Genomic DNA, 25,713 nt, shown 5'->3' on the forward strand with positions numbered 1-25,713 from the left:
AATCAGGTATTTCACAGTCTTTTCTGGTGATGAAAATCCTCTGACTGAGGGCAGGGACTGCTTCGGTGTGACATTACAAAGTTCCAGGACCTTTAGACCGTCAGACTGTTGGACCTTTACAGTTATTCTCTTCAGACTGAACAGTCATTGACATGAACAGCAGAATTTGTGCAGAGAAGTCATGATTTGCTCACAACAGGCTGATGTGGCAGCTTTCATTCCTCAAAGTCTTGAATGTGACGGAGGAAGTCGGGCAGGTGTTCTGGTCTCTCCACAGTCATAAATCCAATCTGAAGCTGATCTGCGGTGTTCGAGGTTTAAATGTTTGAACCTCAAACCTCTGGTTGGCCCGTTCATCTGCAGGACTCGCTCCTGAAACAGAGGCATTGGACTAATCTGTCTCGTCCTCACAGGCGTGAATCAGCCGATCAGGACTGCTAAATGTCTGGTGTTTGTCAGTGAAGTTTGGCCTCACTGCACGTCTGGAGCAGCAGCAGCGCTGCCGCTGTAATGACAGGGAAGTGAGTTTGGTTCGAGCTTTATGGTGGAAAATTACTGACAGCCTCTGGGCCCCGCCTCCCTCCTCATGAATGAGAGTTTACATAGGCAGCAGGGCAAGTATGCGTGGGTCATTAAAGAACCAACGAGCTGCCAAGCTGCAAAAAAGACAGTTTGAGAACTTGAGCTGCCATTGAAGATGACACGATACCTCCAGGAGCAACTTGTCTCCAATTACAGATTAAAGGCTGGCTGAGAAACTCTGATCTGATTGTCTTCCTCACTGAATATGTATTTTACTTTCTGACATTTATGAGTCTCTTTCAACAGACAATCTTGTTTGGTGCTGCAAGAACTTGACTTTTTGTTTGCCAGAATATAATTGAACCAGTAACAATTTATTTTTAATTATGGGTTTGAGTTTGTTTCAGAGAAAGATCAGAGGGATTATTGGTTGACGTTAAAGTGAAATCGATCGACATTGGGCACAAATATCTGAGAAAATAAAAAGTAATCAAATTTTCTTCTCTGCTGGAGCATGATGTGTTTAACTCTGACTGGAAATAACTTGATTTTAGTTTGGATAAACAGAAATGACATTAAAGCGGCTCTTTGGCTCGACTTCGGCCACAGATCCACATGACTCCAGAGACTTTCAGGAACACTGCAGGGCGTGTTGTTTTGGAAAGTCCAGGATTGTGTTAGTCTGAACGGACAAAGTGTTTCTGACCTTTGTTTTTGCAGCAGCTGTTGCTAAACACTACAACTGTCTCTACTGATCCTCCACAATCTGCTTCCTGTTTCCTCTGGCTCGCACATGCTCAGTGTACCTGGATGCTCATGCATGTGTGTGTCTTCAGGCGCAGTAGGTCGTTTCTAATACTTCAGTCTTGGTCTCACAGGACTCAGCAGGGTGGGCCAAACAAAAGGGTGGTGTGGAGGTTGTATGTTGTACGTCCAGCTGATGTCACATGCTCCGTGGTGTCCTTTCAGACGTTTTATTGTGTTTCTACTTCTCTTGAAGAGACACTCGAAGGCTTGTTCTAGCAGATCTCTCCCTCCCCACCAAACCTGATCCCAGCTGTCCCTGTGGTCGATTTTGGGAACATTTTCAATCTCACAAATCGAAGTTGTGTAATTGATAGGGATATGTGCCACGAAGGACGATGGTTTAAAGTAGAAAAGGCTTGTCAGGCCAAGCCTGCGTCACCATCCACCATCTGAACTTTTTTTTTTTGTTTGTTTTTTCATGTTTTTGCCTCAGTCCATCTTCGAAAACTCCCCGACTGTGATCAGATGCCAGAGAAAGAAAGAGAGAACTGAAAACTAACAATCCCCCAGAGCAGAAAGGTGTGCAGGAAGATGGTGAGCAGGCGGAGTGATGCTTTTATCTCAGTAGACATAAAGGGAAGCTGTCTTGTGAAATCGCCACATTTGACATCATGCAGTGTTTCACAACATGCAGCCTGAAGTGTTCATATCACAGAATCTTCAACAGAAAATGTGGGATTTGCCCGTTTATGGCTGAGCTGACATGTGGCTGATTTTGGTGAGAAATAATAATGCAAAACATCTGACTGGAACAAAAACATGCGTCCCCATTTCGGGACCTGCAGGTCTAAAATGTCCAAATCCTGCTGGACATGCTGCTGTTTAACTGGTTAAAGCAGACTCAGGAGGTTGAACTCTGGCAATAATTAGCTTTTAACACAATAACGATGACAGGAATTGATCTGTCAGCTGGTCAGCTGAGACCGAAAGGCCTCCACTTTCACACCAACTGCTGCTGCAGTCAGGGAAGACAAATGTGTGAGTGATCAGACCTCAAATGTCAGGAAATTAAAATACCTTGGTGCAAAACAGACACACTGCAGGTACTAAGGGAAGCAGCTGTGTGTGACGGTACACAGTAGATAATCCCGCTGTAGGTGTTGGTGCAGGTAGGCCTCCTCAGGTAGACCCGCTCAGGTAGACCTCCTCAGGTAGACCCGCTCAGGTAGACCTCCTCAGGTAGACCTGCTCAGGTAGGCCTCCACAGGTAGACCCGCTCAGGTAGGCCTCCACAGTTAGACCACCTCAGGTAGACCTCCACAGGTAGACCTCCACAGGTAGGCCTCCTCAGGTAGACCCGCTCAGGTAGGCCTCCACAGGTAGACCCGCTCAGGTAGGCCTCCACAGGTAGACCCGCTCAGGTAGACCTCCACAGGTAGACCCGCTCAGGTAGGCCTCCACAGTTAGACCACCTCAGGTAGACCTCTACAGGTAGACCTCCACAGGTAGGCCTCCTCAGGTAGGCCTCCTCAGGTAGACCCGCTCAGGTAGACCTCCTCAGGTAGACCCGCTCAGGTAGGCCTCCACAGTTAGACCACCTCAGGTAGACCACCTCAGGTAGACCTCTACAGGTAGACCTCCACAGGTAGGCCTCCTCAGGTAGGCCTCCTCAGGTAGACCCGCTCAGGTAGGCCTCCACAGGTAGACCCCCTCAGGTAGGCCGCGTCAGGTAGACCACCTCAGGTAGGCCGCGTCAGGTAGACCACCTCAAGTAGACCGCGTCAGGTAGACCTCCACAGGTAGACCGCGTCAGGTAGACCCCCTCAGGTAGACCCCCTCAGGTAGACCCCCTCAGGTAGACCACGTCAGGTAGACCTCCACAGGTAGACCTCCTCTGCTGCTCCTGTTCTTTTCATTCTCAGCTCCTGCAGAGGAAAGATGATCCGCTGCCTCCAGCTGGTTCAGACATGTTGGCAAACTGGCTGTGTTGGCTGCGGGGCTCGATCAGCAAAACAATGGCTGGAGTTGTGTAATCACTGCACACACTGCCACAGGGCCGCTTTAACCCTTCAGTGGCCACACAGAACGACTGACAGAGCAAAACGAGTGGAAGTCATTTCTGTTTCTGCTGTGACACTGCAGAAACATGAAAACTGCTGTGGGAGCAGGATGCACACAGTCATACAAGTTATATTTTATGCCCACAGTAATGACCTGATAGGGCTGTGACGACTGGTTTCTGTGTTGTGGAGGTCAGAGTCTGGAGCTGCTTCAGATGACCGACCCTCCGTAGCTCATCATGTGTTCCCTATATGGCCTCATTTAGCAGCAGCTGATGGGCAGCACTCTAAATATTTTTAACGGTGTGCTGCTGTATTTTTAGGAGCCTGCTGGGAACGACAAATGAAACCTGTCGCTGGAGAGATTCCACGACCAGATCAGGTGTCTCATGTTGGGGAAAATGAAACCAGACACACGTTTCAGATCAGTCAGTGAATTAGTTTTAATTTGAAAAGTATCTTTGGATTTCAGACATCAGAGTGTCAAATAGCATTAATGACTGATGGAGAATTTACCTCCAAGAGTCTTTGGCTGCTTCCATCACTGTGTGGTTGCCGTGACGATCTCCCAGGACAGAAAAATAACTGTTCCCATGGCGACCCTGGCCCCTCTCCTTCTTCACAAACCGCCACTGTTTATTGATGTCAGCGGCAGCAGGTCACGCTCAGCTGTGGACAAGCAGCTCGTCCCCGTTTGGTCCTCAGATCTGTGGTCGGGCTGGAGTTTACATTGGACCGCTTTCTTTCCAAAACAGTCTAAATCTATTTAGGAAAAGAAAATGGAAGCCTGATGTGTGTTGCACAATAATGATTGAAGAAAAGGTCTCCATGATCTGAAAATCCACTGAAAAGCCACTTTGATCTCTTTCTGGACTCTGGTCTGGACTCTGGTCTCTGTCTCTTTCTAGACGCTGGTCTATCTCTGGACTCTGGTCTTTGTGTGGACTATGGTCTTTGTCTCTTTCTAGACTCTGGTCTCTTTCTGGACTCTGGTCTCTGGGTGGACTCTGGCCTCTTTCTGGAGTCTGGCCTCTCTCTGGATTCTGGCCTCTTTCTAGACTCTGGCGTCTTTCTGGACTCTGGTCTCTGTCTCTTTCTAGACTCTGGTCTCTTTTTGGACTCTGGTCTCTGTCTGGAATCTGGCCTCTCTCTGGATTCTGGCCTCTTTCTAGACTCTGGCCTCTTTCTGGACTCTGGTCTCTGTCTCTTTCTAGACTCTGGTCTCTGTCTCTTTTTGGACTCTGGTCTCTGTCTGGAATCTGGCCTCTCTCTGGATTCTGGCCTCTTTCTAGACTCTGGCCTCTTTCTGGACTCTGGTCTCTGTCTCTTTCTAGACTCTGGCCTCTTTCTGTACTCTGGTCTCTGGGTGGACTCTGGTCTCTGTCTCTTTCTAGACTCTGGTCTCTTTTTGGACTCTGGTCTCTGTCTGGAATCTGGCCTCTCTCTGGATTCTGGCCTCTTTCTAGACTCTGGCCTCTTTCTGGACTCTGGTCTCTGTCTCTTTCTAGACTCTGGCCTCTTTCTGTACTCTGGTCTCTGGGTGGACTCTGGTCTCTGTCTCTTTCTAGACTCTGGTCTCTTTTTGGACTCTGGTCTCTGTCTGGAATCTGGCCTCTCTCTGGATTCTGGCCTCTTTCTAGACTCTGGCCTCTTTCTGGACTCTGGTCTCTGTCTCTTTCTAGACTCTGGTCTCTGTCTCTTTTTGGACTCTGGTCTCTGTCTGGAATCTGGCCTCTCTCTGGATTCTGGCCTCTTTCTAGACTCTGGCCTCTTTCTGGACTCTGGTCTCTGTCTCTTTCTAGACTCTGGCCTCTTTCTGTACTCTGGTCTCTGGGTGGACTCTGGTCTCTGTCTCTTTCTAGACTCTGGTCTCTTTTTGGACTCTGGTCTCTGTCTGGAATCTGGCCTCTCTCTGGATTCTGGCCTCTTTCTGGACTCTGGCCTCTTTCTGGACTCTGGTCTCTGTCTCTTTCTAGACTCTGGTCTCTGTCTCTTTCTAGACTCTGGCCTCTTTCTGTACTCTGGTCTCTGGGTGGACTCTGGTCTCTGTCTCTTTCTAGACTCTGGTCTCTTTTTGGACTCTGGTCTCTGTCTGGAATCTGGAATCTGGCCTCTCTCTGGAATCTGGCCTCTTTCTAGACTCTGGCCTCTTTCTGGACTCTGGTCTGTCTGGAATCTGGGCTCTGGAGTGAGCTCCAGTCTCCATCAGTGTTTATGTGGCGTAGACTGACCTGAAACTGTCAGGGCCAGACGAGGTCAGCACAGGTCGTCATAGCTGTTGTGTTCATGTAAACACACTAGATTGGAAATCTGAGCTCCAGCCTCAGAAGTAAAATAATTCTGCCCCCTGCGGTTAGAGGTGCGGTTGTTGTTTCCTGTTGTCTCCAACAGGTTCGAGACTTTGACTTTGACCTGAGTAACATTCCTGCAGACGAGCTGGAACAAACCCACCAAGCCTGTTTGTCTGCATTCAGACGGGCAGACGGCGTCCTCACATGTACCGCACAAACACAAACAAACAACCTGAAGTCCCTGAAGCAGCACTGGGGAGACGAGATGGACAATATTCATAATCCAAACAAAAAACAACTTCAAGTATCCTTCATTGGTCATGGATCACACTCTCTCTCAAGCTGATTGGACAGAACTGAAGCTTAATGAGACAAAATGGCTCTGTGCTTTAGAAAATGACATGATTTCATGACATTATCGGTTGAATGAAGCTGCACTCTGCTCTGGACAGCTGTGACCGGAGGTGGACCCCTCAAGCACTTAATAAAAGCCCCAAATTGGCTCCAGACGTCAGGTTTCCATGTTATTCAGCTGTGTAGATGTGCAGCCGGGGTTTGATTGTGTGTGAGCAAACGGCAGACACACAATGACCTTTCATCAACCTGCAGCTTCTCTCTGCACAGCTCTTATTGTCTTTACGGGAACATCGATGGTATTGTTGGAATCAGAGTTGACTTCTTTCCGTCTGAAGCAAACACAAAGTAGAAGTGGTGAGCTTTTATTGGGCTTTGGGTTTTTCCTGCAGCGTTTCAGACTTGATTCAGCAGGACCCCAGAAATAAAAACAGAGTGTGGTCGATCTGAGACCGTTTAAAGAGCAGGACAGGTGTTTACATACACCCTTCAGCCCTCAATCAAACCGCACAGTATCAGTGGAAATAATGAAGCATCATTCCCATTTACATGGTGTGTGTGTGTCTGTGTGTGTGTTTCACCACAGTGGCAGTCTTGTAGTACCACTTCCGCCTCGTGGCACCCACAACATGTGGCGTCTCCTCTGAAGAGAACCCGGCTCGGCTGAGGGTTTTAAAGACGCAGGCTGCAAAAGCCAAACCTCGCTGTTTTTAATGATTTATTGGATTCTTTGACATCTTGTTTTCAGTGACGTTGTGGAGCTGAGAAACACGAGGACAACTTTGGACTGTGACAGTTGGTCAGGCTTCTTTTTCTTTTCGTCTTCTTCTTCTTCTTCTTCTTTTCTTTTTTTTTACCAGTCTGTCATTCCTCAAATAAAAAATGACTTGAAAAACATCTTTCTTCCAGAGAAGTCTGGTGAAGATGGTTGCATCAAACCAGAAACAGACAGAAATTTGAGCTGATGCAATATTTTTTTTTTATGAAATTCTCTTTTCAGAACTTTTACTTTGTTTAACTTTTGCTGGTAAATTCTTCTAGAAATTGTCATGAAAATAAATTACAACAGTTATTGATTCGAAATTAAGTTTAAAGTGATGAAATATTGAGTTAAAAGTAGAATTTCCTCATTTGCATGGAGATTTTTCTTGATGACTCCGAATTGATATCTCAGGCTGAAGAGAACTCCTCAGTCCACCTTAAATACTCCCAAGTGCTGCTTTCAGGTGGAAGCTAAGGCATGAGGGTGCGGGGGGATCCCGCCATTGCTGATGTCACTTTATGGAAGCTCCTCTGCGTCTAACCGCCCACCGCTGAGCTGAGGCAGGAAGCTGCTGAGGTCAGATAGGTTTTCCTCTGATTCACAACCTTCACAAATGACGCAAGAGCTTAGAGCGGGCACCGCCGTTGTCTGGAAAATGGCGTCAGAGCAGATTCAGGCCCAGCTGAATTCACGCAGCCTGTAGGACGTCTGTGGGCCGTTTGAGGTCAGAGTTCAGATCTGTGAAACCATGAAGCTGAAAAAGTATGGCAATGCAATATGGCTGAACATTGTGACATCATCACATCACCAGCCAATCATGTTAGTATCAGTGAATATAAAACGTCAATGAATCATTCCCACTTTCTGAGGGATCATGAGCAAGCTTCTTGTGGTGGCTGAGCATCATGGGAAATGTAGTTTTTAGATTTATTAACGTTAAGTCAAATTAAAGCAGTTCTCTCTTTCCTGAGTAATCATAAAATTTCTTAAACTCTTCATCAGAGCTGCACGATTATCAATTTCTGCTCATTTTAAATTGAATAAAAAATGCTTTTTCAAACTGAACATTTTTAGGGTTCAGATTGAAGACGATGCGTTCATCTGTGTCACAGTTTAGAGAATAAAGACACATCAGGTTAGAAGAGTGAAGGAGGGACGAGAGCCATAACCCAGGACTGAGAAAAGGTAGAGAGAGAGCGAACGTTTGGCAGAAAAAGCACTTCACTCAGACATGATCGGACACACACACACACACACACGCACACACACACCTCTTCCAAGAACAGAGTGCATCTCAGATTTTTGGGTGTGTTGTTGTTGTTGTGTGTTCGCTTGCATGCACACAAATGCATGTTTGCACATTAAGTTTCGATGGACATGCATACACACATGCATAGGTGTGTGAATGCTATATAAACTGACACACACTTTTCCCCCTCTCATTCTTGTCTAAATAAACTCTTTACACGCAACTCTGCTGGCCGCCTGCCGATACTGTCTGCGGCTCCCAGTGCCTGTCAGTCAACACTCAGGGTGCCAACCGGTACCAACACTGGGCTCAAAGCCAGTCAGGGTCTGACTGACTGGTTTGCGGACTGTTTCTCTGACGGATGGCGTCAGTCGCAGCAGCCAGCTAATAAGGCTTTTATTGATTGGAGCGGAGTCCCGGCTGCCTGCGGCAGTCAGGACGCGTTTCCAGGAGCTGCATCAAGACAAAGGAATGCTGAAATGTGGCCTTCTGTCCCTTCTGCTCTGGCCAATTCTGAGTCCAGTATGGCATCAGAGGTGTAACACCTCTAACCTTAAACTCATACTTTTTCTAACCGGGTTTTGGTGCAGATGGTTACTTGTTGGTGCAATAACCTTTTCTCCAACTTCCAGCTTGATTACTCTGTAGTGTGTGTGTGTGTTGGCTTCCTGTCCTCAATGGGTCCATGGCATGACAGCGATAAGAGCTCCGGAGCTACATCATGCTTCAAACACCATTACAGATTACTGCCCCCCCATCTCCTTTTGTCCTCACCCCCCCGCTCCCTACTCCTGCCTTCATTTCCTTCCTCCATCTCATTAAATCTCATCTTCCCTTAATTTGCTTCTGTCTCCTTGCTTCCTCTTCCTCACCTATCTGTCTCCTCCTCCCCCTCACCTCCTCACCTATCTGTCTCCTCCTCCCCCTCACCTCCTCACCTATCTGTCTCCTCCTCCCCCTCACCTCCTCACCTATCTGTCTCCACCTCCCCCTCACCTCCTCACCTATCTGTCTCCACCTCCTCATCATTCTGTCTCCTCCTCCCCCTCACCTCCTAATCATTCTGTCTCCACCTCCCCCTCACCTCCTCACCTATCTGTCTCCACCTCCCCCTCACCTCCTCACCTATCTGTCTCCACCTCCCCCTCAGCTCCTCATCATTCTGTCTCCACCTCCCCCTCACCTCCTCACCTATCTGTCTCCTCCTCCCCCTCACCTCCTCACCTATCTGTCTCCACCTCCCCCTCAGCTCCTCACCTATCTGTCTCCACCTCCCCCTCAGCTCCTCATCATTCTGTCTCCACCTCCCCCTCACCTCCTCATCATTCTGTCTCCTCCTCCCCCTCAGCTCCTCATCATTCTGTCTCCTCCTCCCCCTCAGCTCCTCACCTATCTGTCTCCTCCTCCCCCTCAGCTCCTCACCTATCTGTCTCCTCCTCCCCCTCAGCTCCTCACCTATCGTGTCTCCACCTCCCCCTCAGCTCCTCATCATTCTGTCTCCTCCTCCCCCTCAGCTCCTCACCTATCTGTCTCCACCTCCCCCTCAGCTCCTCATCATTCTGTCTCCTCCTCCCCCTCAGCTCCTCATCATTCTGTCTCCTCCTCCCCCTCAGCTCCTCACCTATCTGTCTCCTCCTCCCCCTCAGCTCCTCACCTATCTGTCTCCACCTCCCCCTCACCTCCTCACCTATCTGTCTCCACCTCCCCCTCAGCTCCTCACCTATCTGTCTCCACCTCCCCCTCAGCTCCTCACCTATCTGTCTCCACCTCCCCCTCACCTCCTCACCTATCTGTCTCCACCTCCTCACCTATCTGTCTCAACCTCCCCCTCACCTTCTCACCTATCTGTCTCCTCCTCCCCCTCACCTCCTCACCTATCTGTCTCCACCTCCTCACCTCCTTACTTATCTGTCTCCTCCTCCTCCTTTCACCTCCTGTTACCTCTTCCCTGTTTCTCGGTCCCCCCCCCCCCCCTCCATTTTCTCCCTCCCTCTTCCTCCCCCAGTCCTCTCCCCTCATCAGTATCTACTGTATAATAACATTTAGCAGTTCCAAATTGGAGAATGTGTAATCATGCAAACCATTTGAAAGCCAGCGAGGGCATATCAGAGGCTTTGGCAGCTGTAGTGTGTGTGTGTGTGTGTGTGTGTGTGTGTGTGTGTGTGTGTGTGTGTGTGTGTGTGTGTGTGTGTGTGTGTGTGTGTGTGTGTGTGTGTGTGAGAGAGAGTTCTCATAATAATCATGCTTAAATGTTTTCCTCTCTCTCTCTCCTTGTCTTTTCCTCCACCGACCTCCTTCCTCTCCTTTCTCAGCTCAGGATGCCAGAGGTTGAAAGATCTCACGCGAGGCTTTGTGTGTGTGTGTGTGTGTGTGTGTGTGTGTGTGTGTGTGCAGCAACTACAGTAAATTAGCCATATTGCCATATGTTGTGTTGAAGCTGATATACGACCTTCCTCTTTCTTCTCTTTTTGTTTTTTCTTGTCTTTTCTTCTTTCTGAGTGTAAACTTTTCTCTGGAACATGTTTCTGTTTTTTTTGTGCTCTCATGTAAAATGGACTCAGTTTTTCGGTTTCAGTAATCAGTATTAACTGATTAGCTGCATAATCCATAAAATAAGAACTGCAGATATTCAGATGTTTCCTAATTGTTCTTATGAAGTAATTCTGATTATTTATTGATCATTACTAATCATCACTTATAATTGTGGGTCTGTGTTCTTGTGTAATGATCCTTTAAAGCTCCTCAGGCTGTTTTTATGGGAGTGTGAAGGTGAAGCTGAGGTTGCCTGACACATTCCTGCAGTCTTATCTTGTTCCTGGATGTCGGTGAGGAAGCTGAAACTCCGATGAACTCGCTCTGTGTTTTGCGAATGATTGGTATGATCCCAGAATGTGTGTGTGTGAGAAGGTGTGTGGGTGTGGTGGGTCATGTGCTGTATCAGTGGGGTCGACCAGCTGCACAGACAGAGGAATGTAATCGCTGAGACGTCTCCTCCAGGCTCTGCCTTATGGCAGCATGCACGAGGTCAAAGGTCAGCAGGTTAAGGGGTTGGAGCAGTGTGTATGTGTGTGTATTAAATGATCAGTCAGCTTCAGGCCTGTACCATATAGAGCACCAACCATTTTCTGTGATGTCAGTGTTTGGGGCGTGGCCTTGTGACCTCAGAGCAGGAAGTTTAATTTGAGGAGGAAGAAAACAAAGTGATATTTAGGCAATAGTATCATCGTCAGGGCCTCAGATAACTGATGAGGGGCGGGGCTCAAACAGGAAAGCATTTCAAGTCATAAATACAACAGTCGGCTTCTGGTTAAAGGTTAAAGGTCAGTTTTACTGTCTCCCGCATTAAACCTCAATATTATCAAACGACCATCAGGAGGCCACTCCACTGGTGACAGTGCATTGAAGTGTATGGGAAAAAGGCCCAAATATAAGCCCTCTTATTAGCTCGGTAATGAGTTTATAATGAGGACAGAAGCTGTTGCTTTCATTCTCGTCCACAGCAAAGTTCAAAGGAAGCTGAAGTAATCATTTGATCATTCAGCTTTAACTCAATAAAATGAATTCAACTTGTGGAGGTGAAGGTGAACCCTAAATTAAAATTCCCCCTAAAGGACAAATGGTGTTTGTTTAAATGTGGTCTGAGCCAAACTAGACAAAATGGCTGTGATCAAACAGACGGCAAAGTAACCAGAAACTACACAAGTCAGACAACAGATGATCCATGTTAAACGCTGAGATAGTTTAAAGGCTCAGGCCAAACGGAGAAACACTCAGAGGGAGTCTGAAGCCAGAACCCTTCTCCATTTCCAGACCAGACAAGGCCTCCTCTGTAGCTCCACTAAGTCCTCCCGCTGGTCGTGTCCCGACCTGCAGCCAGAGGATCACAGAGAGGGAGGGGTGGGGGCATGAGTGTCGGTGATGCCGATCTCCTGTCACCCCCCCCATCCTGCAGTCCAAAGCGATGGAGAACAATGACTCCATTCAGCTCTCCGGTTTCAAAGTCGAGAGAAACCACAAAGTGCTTCAGAGTGGGACCTCTGAGGGGCGTTTGCAAATATGATAGAAAGAGAGAAAAAAAGATGGTGGGGCTGGGGGGTTGGTGGTTTGAGGGTTTTCACCAGCCTAAAAAGATTCATGTACTATGGGTTTGATTACAGGGTGAACAAGTACGCAGTTTCTTTTTTTTTAATCCAGAAAGCATGGAGGATCACTTCCTCTATAAAGACATCAGTTATTCTGCCTCTGATCACGTTGTTGTTTCAATGTGCGAATATGGGCCGAGGAAATAGCTCGTAGAATTTCTCACCAAAATCTTTCATTTCGGACACCAGTAATCATCTCCTGTGTCTTGTGGGGGCCTGAAGAAGGAAAGTTGGGTCATGTGACGAGGTGGCGGCGCAGCGCAGCAGTTTTAGCTCCTTTACTGGCCCGTAAAGTCTCCGTCAAACCATCTGAGCTCTATTAAATCTCCCTGTTGGACCACAAGAACACTGGAAGCACTGAGGGCCGTTGGTTCGATGTCTCCAAGCCGAGCTGGGGGGGCGGGGGTCCAGAGCCCCTGGTCTTCATGGTGAAAGAGGTGGAGGGTATTCAGGGGGCTCTCCTCTTTTACAAGGGCTCTGATAGTCACAGAGTCCCATGTTCCCTGTTAAGCCCTGAACATTTGGAGATGGGGGGGGTAAATGGTGTGGGGGAGTTCCCTGGGGTGCTGACATCAGTTGTCTCAGGTTATTTATTCTTTTGTTCTTTGCATATTTTTTCTTCCACTGTTGTGTTTGTTTTTGTCACTTTCACGTTCCGTTTCTCTGCTTTTCTTTTCTCAATCTGACTCAAACTTCGGCCTCTTCTGTTCTTCGTGGGACCAAAATAGCTCATTGTTGCTGAGACACTGAACCACTAAACCAGATCGCCTCCAGCTATCAGAGTATGAGTGTGCATTAGAGGCCCGACTCTGGGCATGTCTGGACAGACCCCCCCCACACACACCCTTCACACACTTACAACTAAACCACACGAAGGCAACAGTGAAAGCGAAGACAAAGACGTACACTCCAACATTCTTGTGGTGTGTGTGTAGTTTTGTGTGGCGTTTGTCTTTATTGAATATTTGTGATCAACACACATCGTGTCTGACCTTAAATCAACAACACAAACTGTGTCAAAGTATCTCATTCAGTCAACACACAGAACAAGTTCAGTCCTGCACAGCTAGAGTTTCAACAGAATTACATTTAATCAGCATCGGTGTCACTTTTTACAGACCTTTAATTCCAGGCATCAGGTGTGGTGTTGAGAAACCATTTTCCTGTGAAGGACTGAGATGTGGATCTGACCTGATCTGCACTCTGTCTGAAGAATAAATGAAGATAAATGAAAGTACTGTTTTTGTACAGAGGAATAACTCTGAAAGCGAGAGAGAGCAAAGGATCATGGGATTAAATATGAGAAGTTTTGACATGAACTGTTTTTGCTCAATCCAGGGAAGTGAATCTGTTATTGACGAGAAATCAGATGACTTTTAGTTTATATATTTGAGTGATAATAATAGATTATTTGTGTGGTGTGAAAAAACATATTTGTTTTTGTGAAGTCTCCTTTTCAGTCTGTTTCCTCACTATTATTAGATCAGTAATGTATTTCGGAGCCAATCCTGCAGAGTGGATGTCTGCCAACATGTGTGGAAGCAGCTGAGGGAATGTGAGCGGTATGCAGCAGCATGAATCACACTAAATAAAACAGACAGCAGCGCAAATCAGCATCTGTTTTTTTTTGTTTTTTTTTTTTGTCTCTGTCTTTTTAACCGGTTGATTTATCACCCAACAGACCAGATCTCAGGTCTGTTTGAACCGGACTCCGTCCAAAGCACTCTGTCTTGGCTCTTCTGTGTATTTGGGTATTTGTACCAGCTGCTCCGTGACTCAGATGATGAGTTCCTGCCATGTTTCTGTGATCAAACCGACCACTCTGGTTTCTGTTTGGGTCACCCCCCACCTCAGGATTTGCATTTCCTGCGTCTGGAATATTACCTTTCTGAAATCTGGCACCTCCTGGTTGTCGTCCTGTACAAACTAAGCTTGTGCCCAGATTTAATCAGAGTGGTGTTTTCTTTGTGCTTCAATGGATGAAACGTCCCATCTGGATTGGTTGTTTCCTGACAGCTTCCTGTCGCTGCACCAAACTCCAATAATCAGAGTGCTTTTATGGCTCTGGCCGAACTCTTCTCCTCTCACTGGGCACTGGGACGTTATTGGTGGGAAACTTTGTAGTGAACTGTTTTTTTACCAGTGAAATATGGACCTTTACAGTTAGTTTATAGGCTTTTAGAGCGTTTGTGCCAGTAAGTTGGATCTGAAGTCAATAGAAATTCATTATTTGGGTCATTTTCATTAAGAATTTATCAATTGTTCTGCTCCGATTTGAAAGTAAACTGAATTATCGCTGCAATTATTCCACAAACAGTAAATAACTGTCAGATTAACTGCTGGTAAAAACAAAAGAACAAGGAGAAAGTGCAGCAGGAGCAACTCTAAATCTCCTCATATTTAATATCGCTCTTTGTGCTCTGATATAAAACAGCTGCAGTTTCACCTCAGACGGTTCCATATGTTGCTGGAAAACACTTAGAGGACATTTTAATCCCTGAGGATGTGCCAACGCTGAAGCCTCTCTGTCATTTCTGAGTTTTTCAGGCTCCGAGTTCATGTCAGGATGAGAGAGTTTGTTTGATTTATGTTAAAAATGGTGTCAACTCATCCTGAGCAGTCAAGAATGTTTGTGTAAAAGCTTTGAAAGTGGACCAGAACCAGAATCGCTCTGTTCTTGGTGCAACTTTTGTGTTAAACCAAATCAACATGTGACCAACACACAACAGAAAGTCTTGTTTCACTGTAGAGCGAGCAGAAAACAAATGGCTCAGTGATCACAGGAGATTAGAAATGACAGGCTCTCTGAATCATTATGGCTTCAAAATAATGGTTTTCACTCTCAAACATCGAACTGCTTACTTGTTCTTAACGTCTTACGTCGGTGCTCGCCGAGGGAAAGGCCCCAAACCTAAAATAACTAATAAGTGAAACTGTTTTCCCTCAAATATTTTCCAGTTTTTCTTGTCAGACATCATTTTGAAATGTTTAAAACTTTAAACTGCAGAAATGTCTCCTCCAGTCAACTGGAAAACTGTCTTTTAAACTTCCCCCAGCCCAAATACAGGCACTTTGTTTTAAACTAAAACAACCAGGCAGGCACAACACAAAAAAAAGACATATAGCTTAATAATAGAACAGCTACAGGCGAGAAAAGTGTCGTGATAACTGATAACTGACGCCTTTTTCATTGAATGTCTCTTGAAATGCAGACATCACCCCACAGAGCTGTTTGTCTGTATATATATAAGTGTATTTAGGCGTGTCCATATTTGAGGCAGCTGTACGTTATAATCTGAGCTTGTTATCTCCAGATTAAAGATGAGAAAACGCTGCACGTTTTCCACGAGTGACGATCTTGTTTAGGAACAGAATGTCTCTGTTAGAAAACCAGATGGATTGAGTCTTCTCTCTGTCGACCACTTCACATGAGCCTTGTCTTCCAAAATCTGTGCCACCCTGCTGCGCTCCGTCCTCGGGGGGAGACGCCAAAGCCAACGGGTAATTTTGTGGCTCTGCCTTATTATCCTCGTTTGGCCTGAACCGAGCAGCCTCCACACTGTGTGTTTGTGTGTCTTTGTGTTTCTGTCAGCAAACACAAAGTCTGAATGGAAACATCATTAATGCCCTAAACCAGCAGCCTGAACAGCAAGCAGCAAATTCTCATGAATATTAATACACATCTATCAGATTTCAGGGGAAACAGAGAAACCAAATCCTGCAAATCTTCAAAAAGTAAAATAAACAGGAAATCATCTTTATGAAGAATATCAGTCCATCCATCTTCACATTCATCTGTCTTATCCTCTAAAGTCCACCTGCTTCCTCCCCCCGAGGTATTTTTAAGGGCAGTTACTCAGTTGGTGATAGGAGCTGCTCGATAAGAGCCTGTGGAGGAAGAGTTGAGCTGATGGTGTTGTAAGACAACAGGAAACATCAGGCGGCTCCACCCTGATACAAAAAGGGTGTTCCTCTTTCTGTTGTTCTCACTTCACACTTTTATTCATTTCAACATGGAGGCTGAGATGAAATCAGCTGTTCAGGGTCCAGATTTGCTGCTAAAGACACTTGATTTCCAAACTGGGTGGAGAAAAGTAAAAGTTGTTTCTTAAATTAGTTTCACTTCCTGTTTTTCTTGTTTTACATTAAACAAGAACAAGAAACGGGGAAACAAAAGAAAACAAGTCAAATCAAGATTTAAGATCATTCTGAATGAAACCCAGTTTCCTTGTTGGTTTATTGTTGTATTTCAAAAGGTTTTCTTTCTTCTCCACCTGCAGCCACCATGAAGAAAAGCCAGAACAGCTCCAGCTGGACCAGCGAGCGGAGCCTGGTGCTCGGGGCAAACGTCCAGACTCCCTCTTCCTCAGCCCTGTCCTCCCTGGTGACCTCCGTTGATGGAGTCAGCTTCTCTGAGGGAGACCTGCTGCTCCAGGTAAGTCCACCAGGTGGAGGCCCAGGCTGCAAACAGAAGAAACAGTGGAATCAGCAGTGGAACAACTGATTTACAGAAGATTACAGAAGGATTTTTTGCCTGCAGGCTCTGAACGGCTTCGTGTTGGTGGTGACGGCTGAGGGTTATGTCTTCTACACATCTCCAACCATCCAGGACTTCCTGGGCTTCCATCAGGTCAGAGCCAGTTGACTGTAAACGCTACGGCAACGTCCGCAGCTCCCCGCCCTGTGGCTTAAAAGACATGTATGAAGTGTTTGTCCCAAAGAGACAAAACTCATCAAGAGGAGAACAGAAGTTCAGAAAAATATCAGCAAAGCAGCTAAAACTAAAAGAAACTAGAATAAACAGATGAAATGGAAAAAATGTGAAATTGAACTCAGTCACAGGTGCATGAACTCATCATGACTCCTCGATGCATCTGTTTGTCTCTGCTGTTGTTGGGTGAATCATGTTGAGAAATTAAAGGCATTTAAATGTTTTATGGCCTCACCTGCTGATGGGAGGCAAACAATCAAAGCAGCGTTTCCCCGGCTGACCTCCTGAGCTCTGCTGGTCCTCCTCAGACGTTGAACGCAGCTTTAGGTGCTCACGGCTGCTTCCTTCAGTCTGTGGTGCAGCTGCTTTCACTTCATGTTTGTGAGCTACAAAATCAGAGATGTGAACAGTTTGTTCTTGTCTGTCATCTGCAGATACAAACTGAAATGCTGTGAGAAATAAAAATGTATGATCAAATATAAAGGAGCTGTACAACCTGGGCCAGAAAAACACAACATGAATGTCATTTCAGCTTCATTTCCACCCCAATAACTCTCCAGAAGTGAAGGAAGACTCTCCCACAATGCATTTCCTGTCTGCAGTTGAACCCCACCCGTCACCTACAAGTGCACATATTCACATCATCCAACTGCTCTGATCAACTGACATTTTCAGTTTCAAAACACAGAAACGCACAGAAAAATGATCCATTTACACAATTAAACAGGAAATTAAAGAAACCTTGTTGCTTTAGGATGAAATAGAACAAAATAGAAGTGAGAACGTGTTTACGGTTTAAGGTTAAAAACTGGCAGCTGTCATCCATTCAGGGACAGGAAGTGGACTTTAAGAGCCCAACATAAAAAAAACCCAGCATGGAGCGACCGCCTTGTTTTTAAAACCAATCTGTCGGCATTGTTTAGCATCGGTTAGCATTGTTTACCATCACCTCCTGAACAGAAACATGCTAACCAGGTCGGTCTGTGTGTGAGAACTGAAATGCTTTGTTTGCTGTGAACTCTTGACTTGTAAACACATCCGCTTGAACCAGGGTAAAAGATGTCAGCACACACACACACACACACACACACACACACACTTCTATGAGCGCACAACCACAGCTTTTTACAACCCAATCTGAAGTCAGGATGCTAATCAGGGAAGGAAACGTTTTGTTGTGGAGCCCTTGGTGGCAGCTGAAGCCCCAGATTCACCAGCTGCTCAGACAGTTTATTACCATTATAAACTTTATTTATAGAGCAGCTCTAAATCCCGTTATAGCAGATAAAGAGCAGGCAGGGAGATCACACCGCGGGATAAAGCTGGATGGAAAAGGAGGAAAGCCTCGGGAAGCTTTTCAATCACACGACTGTTTACTTTCAATTTGCAGCAGCTGAAATGCGACACTGACTTGGAAGGCCGAGGACAGCTTGTTTAAAGCTCCATTGCTCGCACATCCTGATTCCGGGCTTGTTTTGAAGTCGTCAAAGCCGGGGCGAAGCCATTTTGTCTCACCGCTGACAAAGCCAGGTTTTGTGTGCGTGGTTTGTTTGTTGACGGGTGTCTCACTGAGGTGTGGCTCGCTCAGTAACTCGGCCCTCCAGCACAACAGTGGCTCTGTGCTCCTGGCCTGAAGTCGGCGGCCTTCATCCACTTGAGCATTGTTCACGCCATCCGTGTGTTTACACTTGCATCATGGGGTTTGAACGCAGCTTGCCAGAGCAAACAATGGGGGGGAGCTCCCTACCAGAACGAGGGCTGAGCTGGAGCGAGGCCAACACACACAGGCTGCAGAGTCATTGTTTCATATCTGTTATGACGGTGCTCCCGGCTTCATGGTGTCCATTAAAGTGTCTGATCTCCATCATGGAATTACACTGATACTGATGTATGTGTCTGTTTTCAGTCAGACGTCATCCATCAGAGCGTCTTTGAGCTGATCCACACAGACGACCGAGCTCTGTTCAGGCGACAGCTCCACTTCGCTCTCAAGCTGAACAGCAGCGAGCCCGAAGGTGCCGCAGAGAGTCTGGGTGAGTTCACATCAGTAAGCCTGACCCAGCCCGTTCCCCTTAGCCTGTAGACTGGAGCGTGTTACTCTGTGACCACAGGAGAGCAGAATTCTGCCGATATCACCAACGGCCTGGTGAACTACGACACCCAGTCCATCCCGCCAGAAAACTCCTCCTTCCTGGAGAGAAACTTCTGCTGTCGCTTCCGCTGCCTGCTGGACAACTCCTCTGGTTTCCTGGTGAGTCCACCGAACAGGCTCCATGTGCACCCTGGGACCAGGTCTCTGGACCGGGCAGTCCGACAGAATAAAGACAATGAGATATTATGAGCTGATTTTTCATCATTACTGAGCAGAACTCCTGATCAGATAAAGATAGAAACGACCCAAACACATGAGAGGAACAGTCTTTATCAGGAAAATGAGGAAACATTCAGAGTGTGTTTTTAGTTCTTGTTTTCTGAGCTGAGTCTTCACTGAGTCAGAGAGAATCAGCTGATTCTGAAGGTGTGGAGACATTTTTAAAAATAAGGAAACACAGAGAGGCTCCAACGTGGCCGTAAGAGGCTTCTGAAATCTGACCTCCAGTTTTTGGGGACAAACTTGAGCTGTGTTAATAAACTGAACCAGCTGCTGAGATCTGAAATCATCGAAAATCTCTTTTCTGCTCCGCCCTCAGGCCCTGAACTTCCACGGCCGCCTGAAGTTCCTCCACGGTCAGAGCCGAGTGTCGGAGGACGGGACACTGGTTCCACCTCAGCTCGCTCTGTTTGCCGTCGCCACGCCGCTGCAGCCGCCGTCCATTTTGGAGATCCGCACCAAGACGCTCATTTTCCAGACCAAACACAAGCTGGACTTCACACCGTTAGGCATCGACACCAGGTGGTGACACACACACACGTAAATAAATCCAAAGCCTGTCTTCATCATCCTCTTCATCCTCATCCGTGTGTCCTTGTCTGCAGGGGGAAAGTGGTCCTGGGCTACAATGAGGTAGAGCTGTGTATGAAGGGCTCCGGTTACAGCTTCATCCACGCTGCTGACATGATGTACTGCGCTGAGAACCATTTACGGAGTCAGTACCTCAACGACCAGCTGGGCTCCAAATTACAGGCTGCTGTTTAAAGCGCTCATATCTGACTTCCTGTGTCCTCCCCAGTGATGAAAACAGGAGACAGCGGTCTGACCTTCTTCAGGCTGCTGACCAAATCGAGGAAGTGGGTCTGGGTCCAAGCCATTGCTAGGTTGGTGTTTAAAGGAGGGAAACCAGATTTCATCGTGGCCCGGCAAAGAGCTCTGACGTAAGTGTCCCAGAGTGAGGATCTGTGGAACCGAGGCTCGTTCCAGCTTTTAGAAAAACTTCCTCTCATCTTTTTTTCCCCACAGAAACGAAGAAGGAGAAGAGCAGCTCTGCCTCAGGCGCATCCAGCTGCCCTTCAACTTTGCCACCGGAGAGGCGTTGCTGTACGACATCACCCCGAACGTCAGCATCCCCGACCCATGCTCTGCCCCCAAGCAGAGGAAGGTGGAAGAATACGACATCAACCCCAACTCCGTCCTGGGCTGCATGCTGAATCAGGACCAGTCCATCTACTGTGAGCAGAACGACACCACCACGCTCAGCACCCTCAATGACATCGCCTTCAAAGACACCCACGCCACCGTCAACTTTCCCGGGGACATCTGGCAGCACCCCTCGCCCAAACCTGAGGTGGGAAGTCTGATGAAGTCGGAGGCCACAGTTCAGGACATGATGGAGACCCTGCAGCAGGTCCTCGGGGACAGCAGCCTGATCAACACCCTGGATGTGGGGCCCGAGGAGCTGAAGAGCTGGGAGAGCACACTGCTGAGGATGAACGGCAGCACCTGCGAGATGGGCGAGGAACTCAACGACATCCTCAGCAACGACATCCTGTCGTACGTGGAGGAGCAGCTGCAGAAGGAGGAGGGGCTCAAACTGCTAGATCCGCTGGAGGACTTCCCAGTCTGCCTCTCCACTCTGGATATCCAGAACCAGGATCTGGACCAGGCTTTGGGCCAGAACTTCAGCTGGACCCTGGAGCCTCAGAACCAGCTGATACCAAACGGAGGAAATCTGATGGCTGGACAACCTGATCCAGCCATGGAGACGATGAAGCTGACCCACATGGATCCTCCTCAGCTGAGTTACGGTTTAAACGGCCCGGCCCTTCAGCAGACACTCCCCCCTCCTGTTTTTCTTGGAGAACTTGGTGCCCCAGTCACCTTTAACCCCCCTTCTTGTGCTCAAATACAGAATAAACTGCGAAACTCACACGCCTCTGCCAAGGAAGGATTCAGGTCCTGTGGTCTGTCCCTACCAGCCAGAGACACAAAGTTAAATCCTGGCTTTAACTTTCAGGGTGACCAGTGGAGCGTAAACAAAACTGACCACTTTGGACAGACGTACACCCAGAATGCTTCAAAGGAACCGGGTTTCACACCAGATCCTTCCCCGTCCAGCTGCCTTAAGGGACACTTTGCACTTCAGACCCAGAACAGTGAGAACCAGAGACAGTCGTGGCTTCTGGAGCAGCAGCAGCACCAACAAATCAGCCCTTGCTTCAACAAGATGTCAGGATTTCAAAGGAATCCTCCTCTTGGCGTCGTTGCCCCCCAGACTGCCGTCAACGGCAGGCTGCCGTTCAGGATTCATGAGACTCCTGTTCAACAGGACTCTGCGCTGTCCATCAGCTGCATGTTCAGAAATGGTGTGCACCAGAGCCAGCCGCTGTCCTGCCAGCAGATGAACCTGGCAAACAGCAACCCGATCCCCTCCAAGCCTTCGTGCTTCTATCAGGGACTTCCTGCAGGAGGATCTGTACCAGGGATGACGGAGATACCAAATCCCAACGAGGCGGTGCAATCCTGCCAAACGACCGCCAGTCTTAACCAGAACGGGCTGCCGGTGCAGCAGGATCAGTTGCTGACCTTCAGTGAAGAGACGCAGGTAAAAAGGAAGGCAAAGATTTATAGTTAAAGTCCAGTGTTGAGGCTCAGATCAGGAGGTGGAAAGAAAGAAGGTATTTTTACTGCATTCACTGACTTTGACGATCCCTCAACAGTAAAATAATTCTCCCAGAAGAAGATGAATAATCCACAGTTCACACACTGACTTTACTTTTCACTTCTTAATGTCCAGTATCTTTGTGTCTATATCAGCTCATATGTCATATTTCACATCTCGGGTTGTTATTTAGTTCTCTGTTCTTTCCACAGATCAACAGCGGTCCACTCATCCAGAACGGAGGATTCAACTTCTCTGCGCTGCCCACCGAGAACATGTTCTACTCCAAGAACAACCCGGAATCGGTCGCTGTGACTCCTGGATGTCAGAACAGCCAGATCCCAACGTGGACTGAATGAACAGTTTCAAGAAAACTAAAGACTCGTGTCTCTAAACGTGAATGAGGAGAGACTGAACAACAGAAAAGACAGACTTCAGAGGAGGAGTCAGGAGGAAAAACCAGCTTTTCATCTGGAGGTTCTGAACATGAAAGAAGAAAACGTCAATTTCAGGATATAATGGATCAACCAACCATCAAACAGCACTGCTGTATCTGACCAATGGAGGACGTGGAAGTTGGTGACTGACTGAGAGCACAAACCAACCTGCCCTCATCATCGGAGCCTTTTCTGCTGTGGAACAAAAAGTCATTTTACACTATTTCCTGTCTCTTGTAGTTCATTGTGGCTTTAGATCTGGCTGTGTCTTCCCTCTGGCTCCGCCCACTGCATAGGACGCTCTGTCCACATCACACGTCTGTGACGTCTGTCCCAGTTCCTGACCAGCAGAGGACGGTAATGTCCCAAACGAAGACAGGAAGAAGAAAAACTGTGAGCTGTGTCTCCGCTGAGATTCACTGTCCTTCACTGTCATAGACCGGGAGGGCCGAATCAGAATGAGATGGTCTGATCTATGGAGACGTTCCATAGCAACCCAAGCAACCCTGGCCACACACAACAGTCGCCGGCTGCGTCAATCTGAGGCTCCATTTGAGGACAGATCGTCTCAGCTTCTGATTTTGCCGTCTCCAGCTGCTTCGACGTGCTCCATCCGTGTTGTTGCTTTCATTATGACGTGCAGTGGATCGTGGGAATGTTGTCGTTGCCTTCGCTGTCGAGGAAAAGGACACATCCAAAGGAGCTAAATGGGACAGCGTTGTCAAATGGACCTCTAAGAGCTTCTGGTTGGTTTGTCTCTCAGTCACCTCCCTGATCCTCACCGTCTCTGACATGGCGGTCCTAATCAAAGTTACACTGAGACAACTTTCTGATCCTCTGCTGTCACAGCACCTCCAGAAAGACCTCTGTTGTTCCTCGATGAAATACCTTTTTGTGTTGTTGTTTTTCGTCCTTTTGAAAAAGCGTCTTGTTATAAGTTCATTTCAACTCTTTACTGTCTCACTGAGGGACATTATCTTTGCAGACAGGGTATATATATATATCTATATCTATATAGATATATATAGATATATATATATATATCTATATATATGAAAAAGAAAAATGAAACGCACAATGAAATCGCAGAATCATCTGACTAACAGATGATGGGTCGTGGTGATTCAGTAAAAACGGCTGCTTCTTTGCATCTATATTTTTTCTTGTTTTTCTTTCCTTCATTATTTCTATGTTGTTGTTTTCCTGTTATAGAGGAGAAAACCCGGGTGGTGCCTTAAACTAACAGACCTGTTGGAAACTTTAAAGGGACGGTCTGTTGCAATTTTTCAACATTTCCATCAGGAATATTATTAAAGAGGTGCGGTGGAAAATGATATGTGATATTTAATGACACCAAAGTTAAACTTGCCCTTGCCTTAACACCACCAAGCCAGTTTTCAAAGATTTATTGCACTATTCCTTTAAAGTGTTGCCAAAGCATAGTGATGAAAAATAATGAAAAAGCTTTTGTCTTAAAGGACATGATGAGAATCCCCCAGCGGGGTCTTCATGATCAAATTAGCACAATATTTAAATCGATAGTGAGTTATAGAATCATTATCGTGGCTGATTTGAAGAAAATTAAATAATTAGACTCACTGCCTAATTTTGAATTTAACCGTCACACTGAACCTGAAAATTACAGTCCAGGATTTTTTATCAGGCTCTGATTGTACTGATCTTTCTTTGTGTTTTCCACAACAGATTTCCGTCCTCTTTCTGTCTTTCTTCTATCCATCTTGTGGTTAATTTATCGGCGTTCTTGCTCAGACAGGGAACATCGCCAATCTCCTGGCAGCAAAACGCAGAAGTAAAACACTTACAGGCAGCTATTGTATGTATATTTTAAATGAGGAAAAAATGGAAAAAAATCTACACTATAGTAAAGTGAAAAAATGAGAAAAGGTGGAGACTTAAAGTGCCTTTTAAAAGATCTATCTTTGAATTCAGCACTTAGATTGAAAAAAACATTGGAAATAAAAAAGCCAGAAAGTCGCTTCACCCAGTACTGAGCCGTAAAATCTACTTTTTGTCACTTTGTTTTAGCTCTTCTGAACCTTTCTTTAATCCACACCTCTTTGTTTGCAGCTAATCTTACGGGCTGCAAAACACAAAGGTGGTGACAACAAACTTGAATACTTGACTTAAATACCAAAAAACGAGACAGTCAAGCCATCTGTGATGCTTTAACTCTCGAGGATACCAAAGGGACAAGCCACAGAACAACCACAAGTAGACCAGAGTGATTGTAGAATTATGCTGCATTCAAGTCCGTCAGGAATTACTGCCGTTAACAGTTCTGCTCAACGCCCGATTCAATCACTGTCATTACAGAAGAGAGGCCCCGAACCAATTAGACGGCATGCTCTGAGCCAATCAGAAGAGAGACTTAGAGCCAATTAGCTGAGAAAGACTGATTCCTAGTTTTATTTGGCTGAGAAGGAGAAATGTCTGATCTTCTAAAAAATAAATTTCACTGTAAATTCAAAGCTGATTTTCACAACAAGTCTCTCCTCTTTCTCTGCGGGCTGTCAAACAGCATTCTGGGTAATGCAGTTAAAGTTTAATCACTTTGGTCTCAAACTGTCGTAAAAACATCAACTGTGTTTAACGAACTGCTGCATTTTGGAGTGACTCTGATATAATATTTACATTGAGACTGTGGTTACTGAGCCAAAGCAGTCATAAAATAGTGTTAATAATGAATGTCCACGTCTCCTGATGCAGATCTCTGATGTTGAACTTAAAGAATATTTTTGGAAGCGTTATTCAAGGACACAACACAAACAAGTGAGCCTCACCTCAGCGGAAATCAGCTGTTAGACCAAAAATCATCGCAGGTGGAGGCCAGTGTTTAACACGGGCCTCTTATTTAAGACTCAGTACAAAATGAAGCATTATATTCAGAAGGTGTGTGATGCCACCTTAACGTCTACTCTGTCTTTATTTGGAGTACTTTCAGTCAGAGCATTATTCTCACAAAGTATTCTGCAGATAGAAATGCAAATATCTTGTTGCTTGCTTCTAGATTTTAAATAAAATAAAGCCATTATACTTATCTTACCATTTTCAAAGCCAAGGCCCAAGAATGCAGTATCTTTGTGTACATGTATATAAATATCTATATTTGTCCTCTTTATTTCTCAATTTATGCATCGTCATGTATTGTGTATTTTAATATTGTATTGGCTTAACCTGTCTCACTATTATATTTTTTTGTACATTGTCTGCACATCATATATATATGTAATCTCTTGTTATGATGGTGTTTTTGTAAACGACTTATATCTTGTGGATTTGCCTTCAATATTTTGTTTCTAACATTTTCTGAGTGTTTGAGGCAAAATGTTCATGTTCACCATATTAAAGGTGATCAGATCGCATGCTGCAGTTTCCCGTCT

General features: G+C 46.3%; 1 protein-coding gene and 1 long non-coding RNA gene across 2 annotated transcripts in view; one reads left to right on the forward strand and one right to left on the reverse strand.

Annotated features, from left to right (window-relative positions):
- The window catches only part of LOC115056292 (aryl hydrocarbon receptor-like), a 41,894-nt gene extending 16,199 nt beyond the window's left edge, over positions 1 to 25,695 (forward strand). Inside the window, exons 3-11 of the mRNA XM_029522616.1 lie at positions 16,409 to 16,563; positions 16,669 to 16,758; positions 18,746 to 18,872; positions 18,951 to 19,090; positions 19,530 to 19,732; positions 19,816 to 19,925; positions 20,010 to 20,151; positions 20,237 to 21,818; positions 22,088 to 25,695. Of these exons, the coding sequence (XP_029378476.1) occupies positions 16,409 to 16,563; positions 16,669 to 16,758; positions 18,746 to 18,872; positions 18,951 to 19,090; positions 19,530 to 19,732; positions 19,816 to 19,925; positions 20,010 to 20,151; positions 20,237 to 21,818; positions 22,088 to 22,234 (2,696 nt within the window). The 3' untranslated portion in view covers positions 22,235 to 25,695. The remainder of the gene's footprint in view (positions 1 to 16,408; positions 16,564 to 16,668; positions 16,759 to 18,745; positions 18,873 to 18,950; positions 19,091 to 19,529; positions 19,733 to 19,815; positions 19,926 to 20,009; positions 20,152 to 20,236; positions 21,819 to 22,087) is intronic.
- On the reverse strand, positions 15,169 to 18,809 carry LOC115056299 (uncharacterized). Its single transcript, XR_003841779.1, has 3 exons — positions 18,251 to 18,809; positions 17,075 to 17,459; positions 15,169 to 16,815 (listed from the first exon to the last, which is right to left on the reverse strand). It is a non-coding gene; the product is annotated as an uncharacterized LOC115056299 (long non-coding RNA).
- Positions 25,696 to 25,713: the final 18 nt, after the last annotated feature.

The sequence above is a fragment of the Echeneis naucrates genome, chromosome 2 (genome assembly GCF_900963305.1).
Source record: "Echeneis naucrates chromosome 2, fEcheNa1.1, whole genome shotgun sequence".
Taxonomy (NCBI): Eukaryota; Metazoa; Chordata; class Actinopteri; order Carangiformes; family Echeneidae; genus Echeneis; species Echeneis naucrates.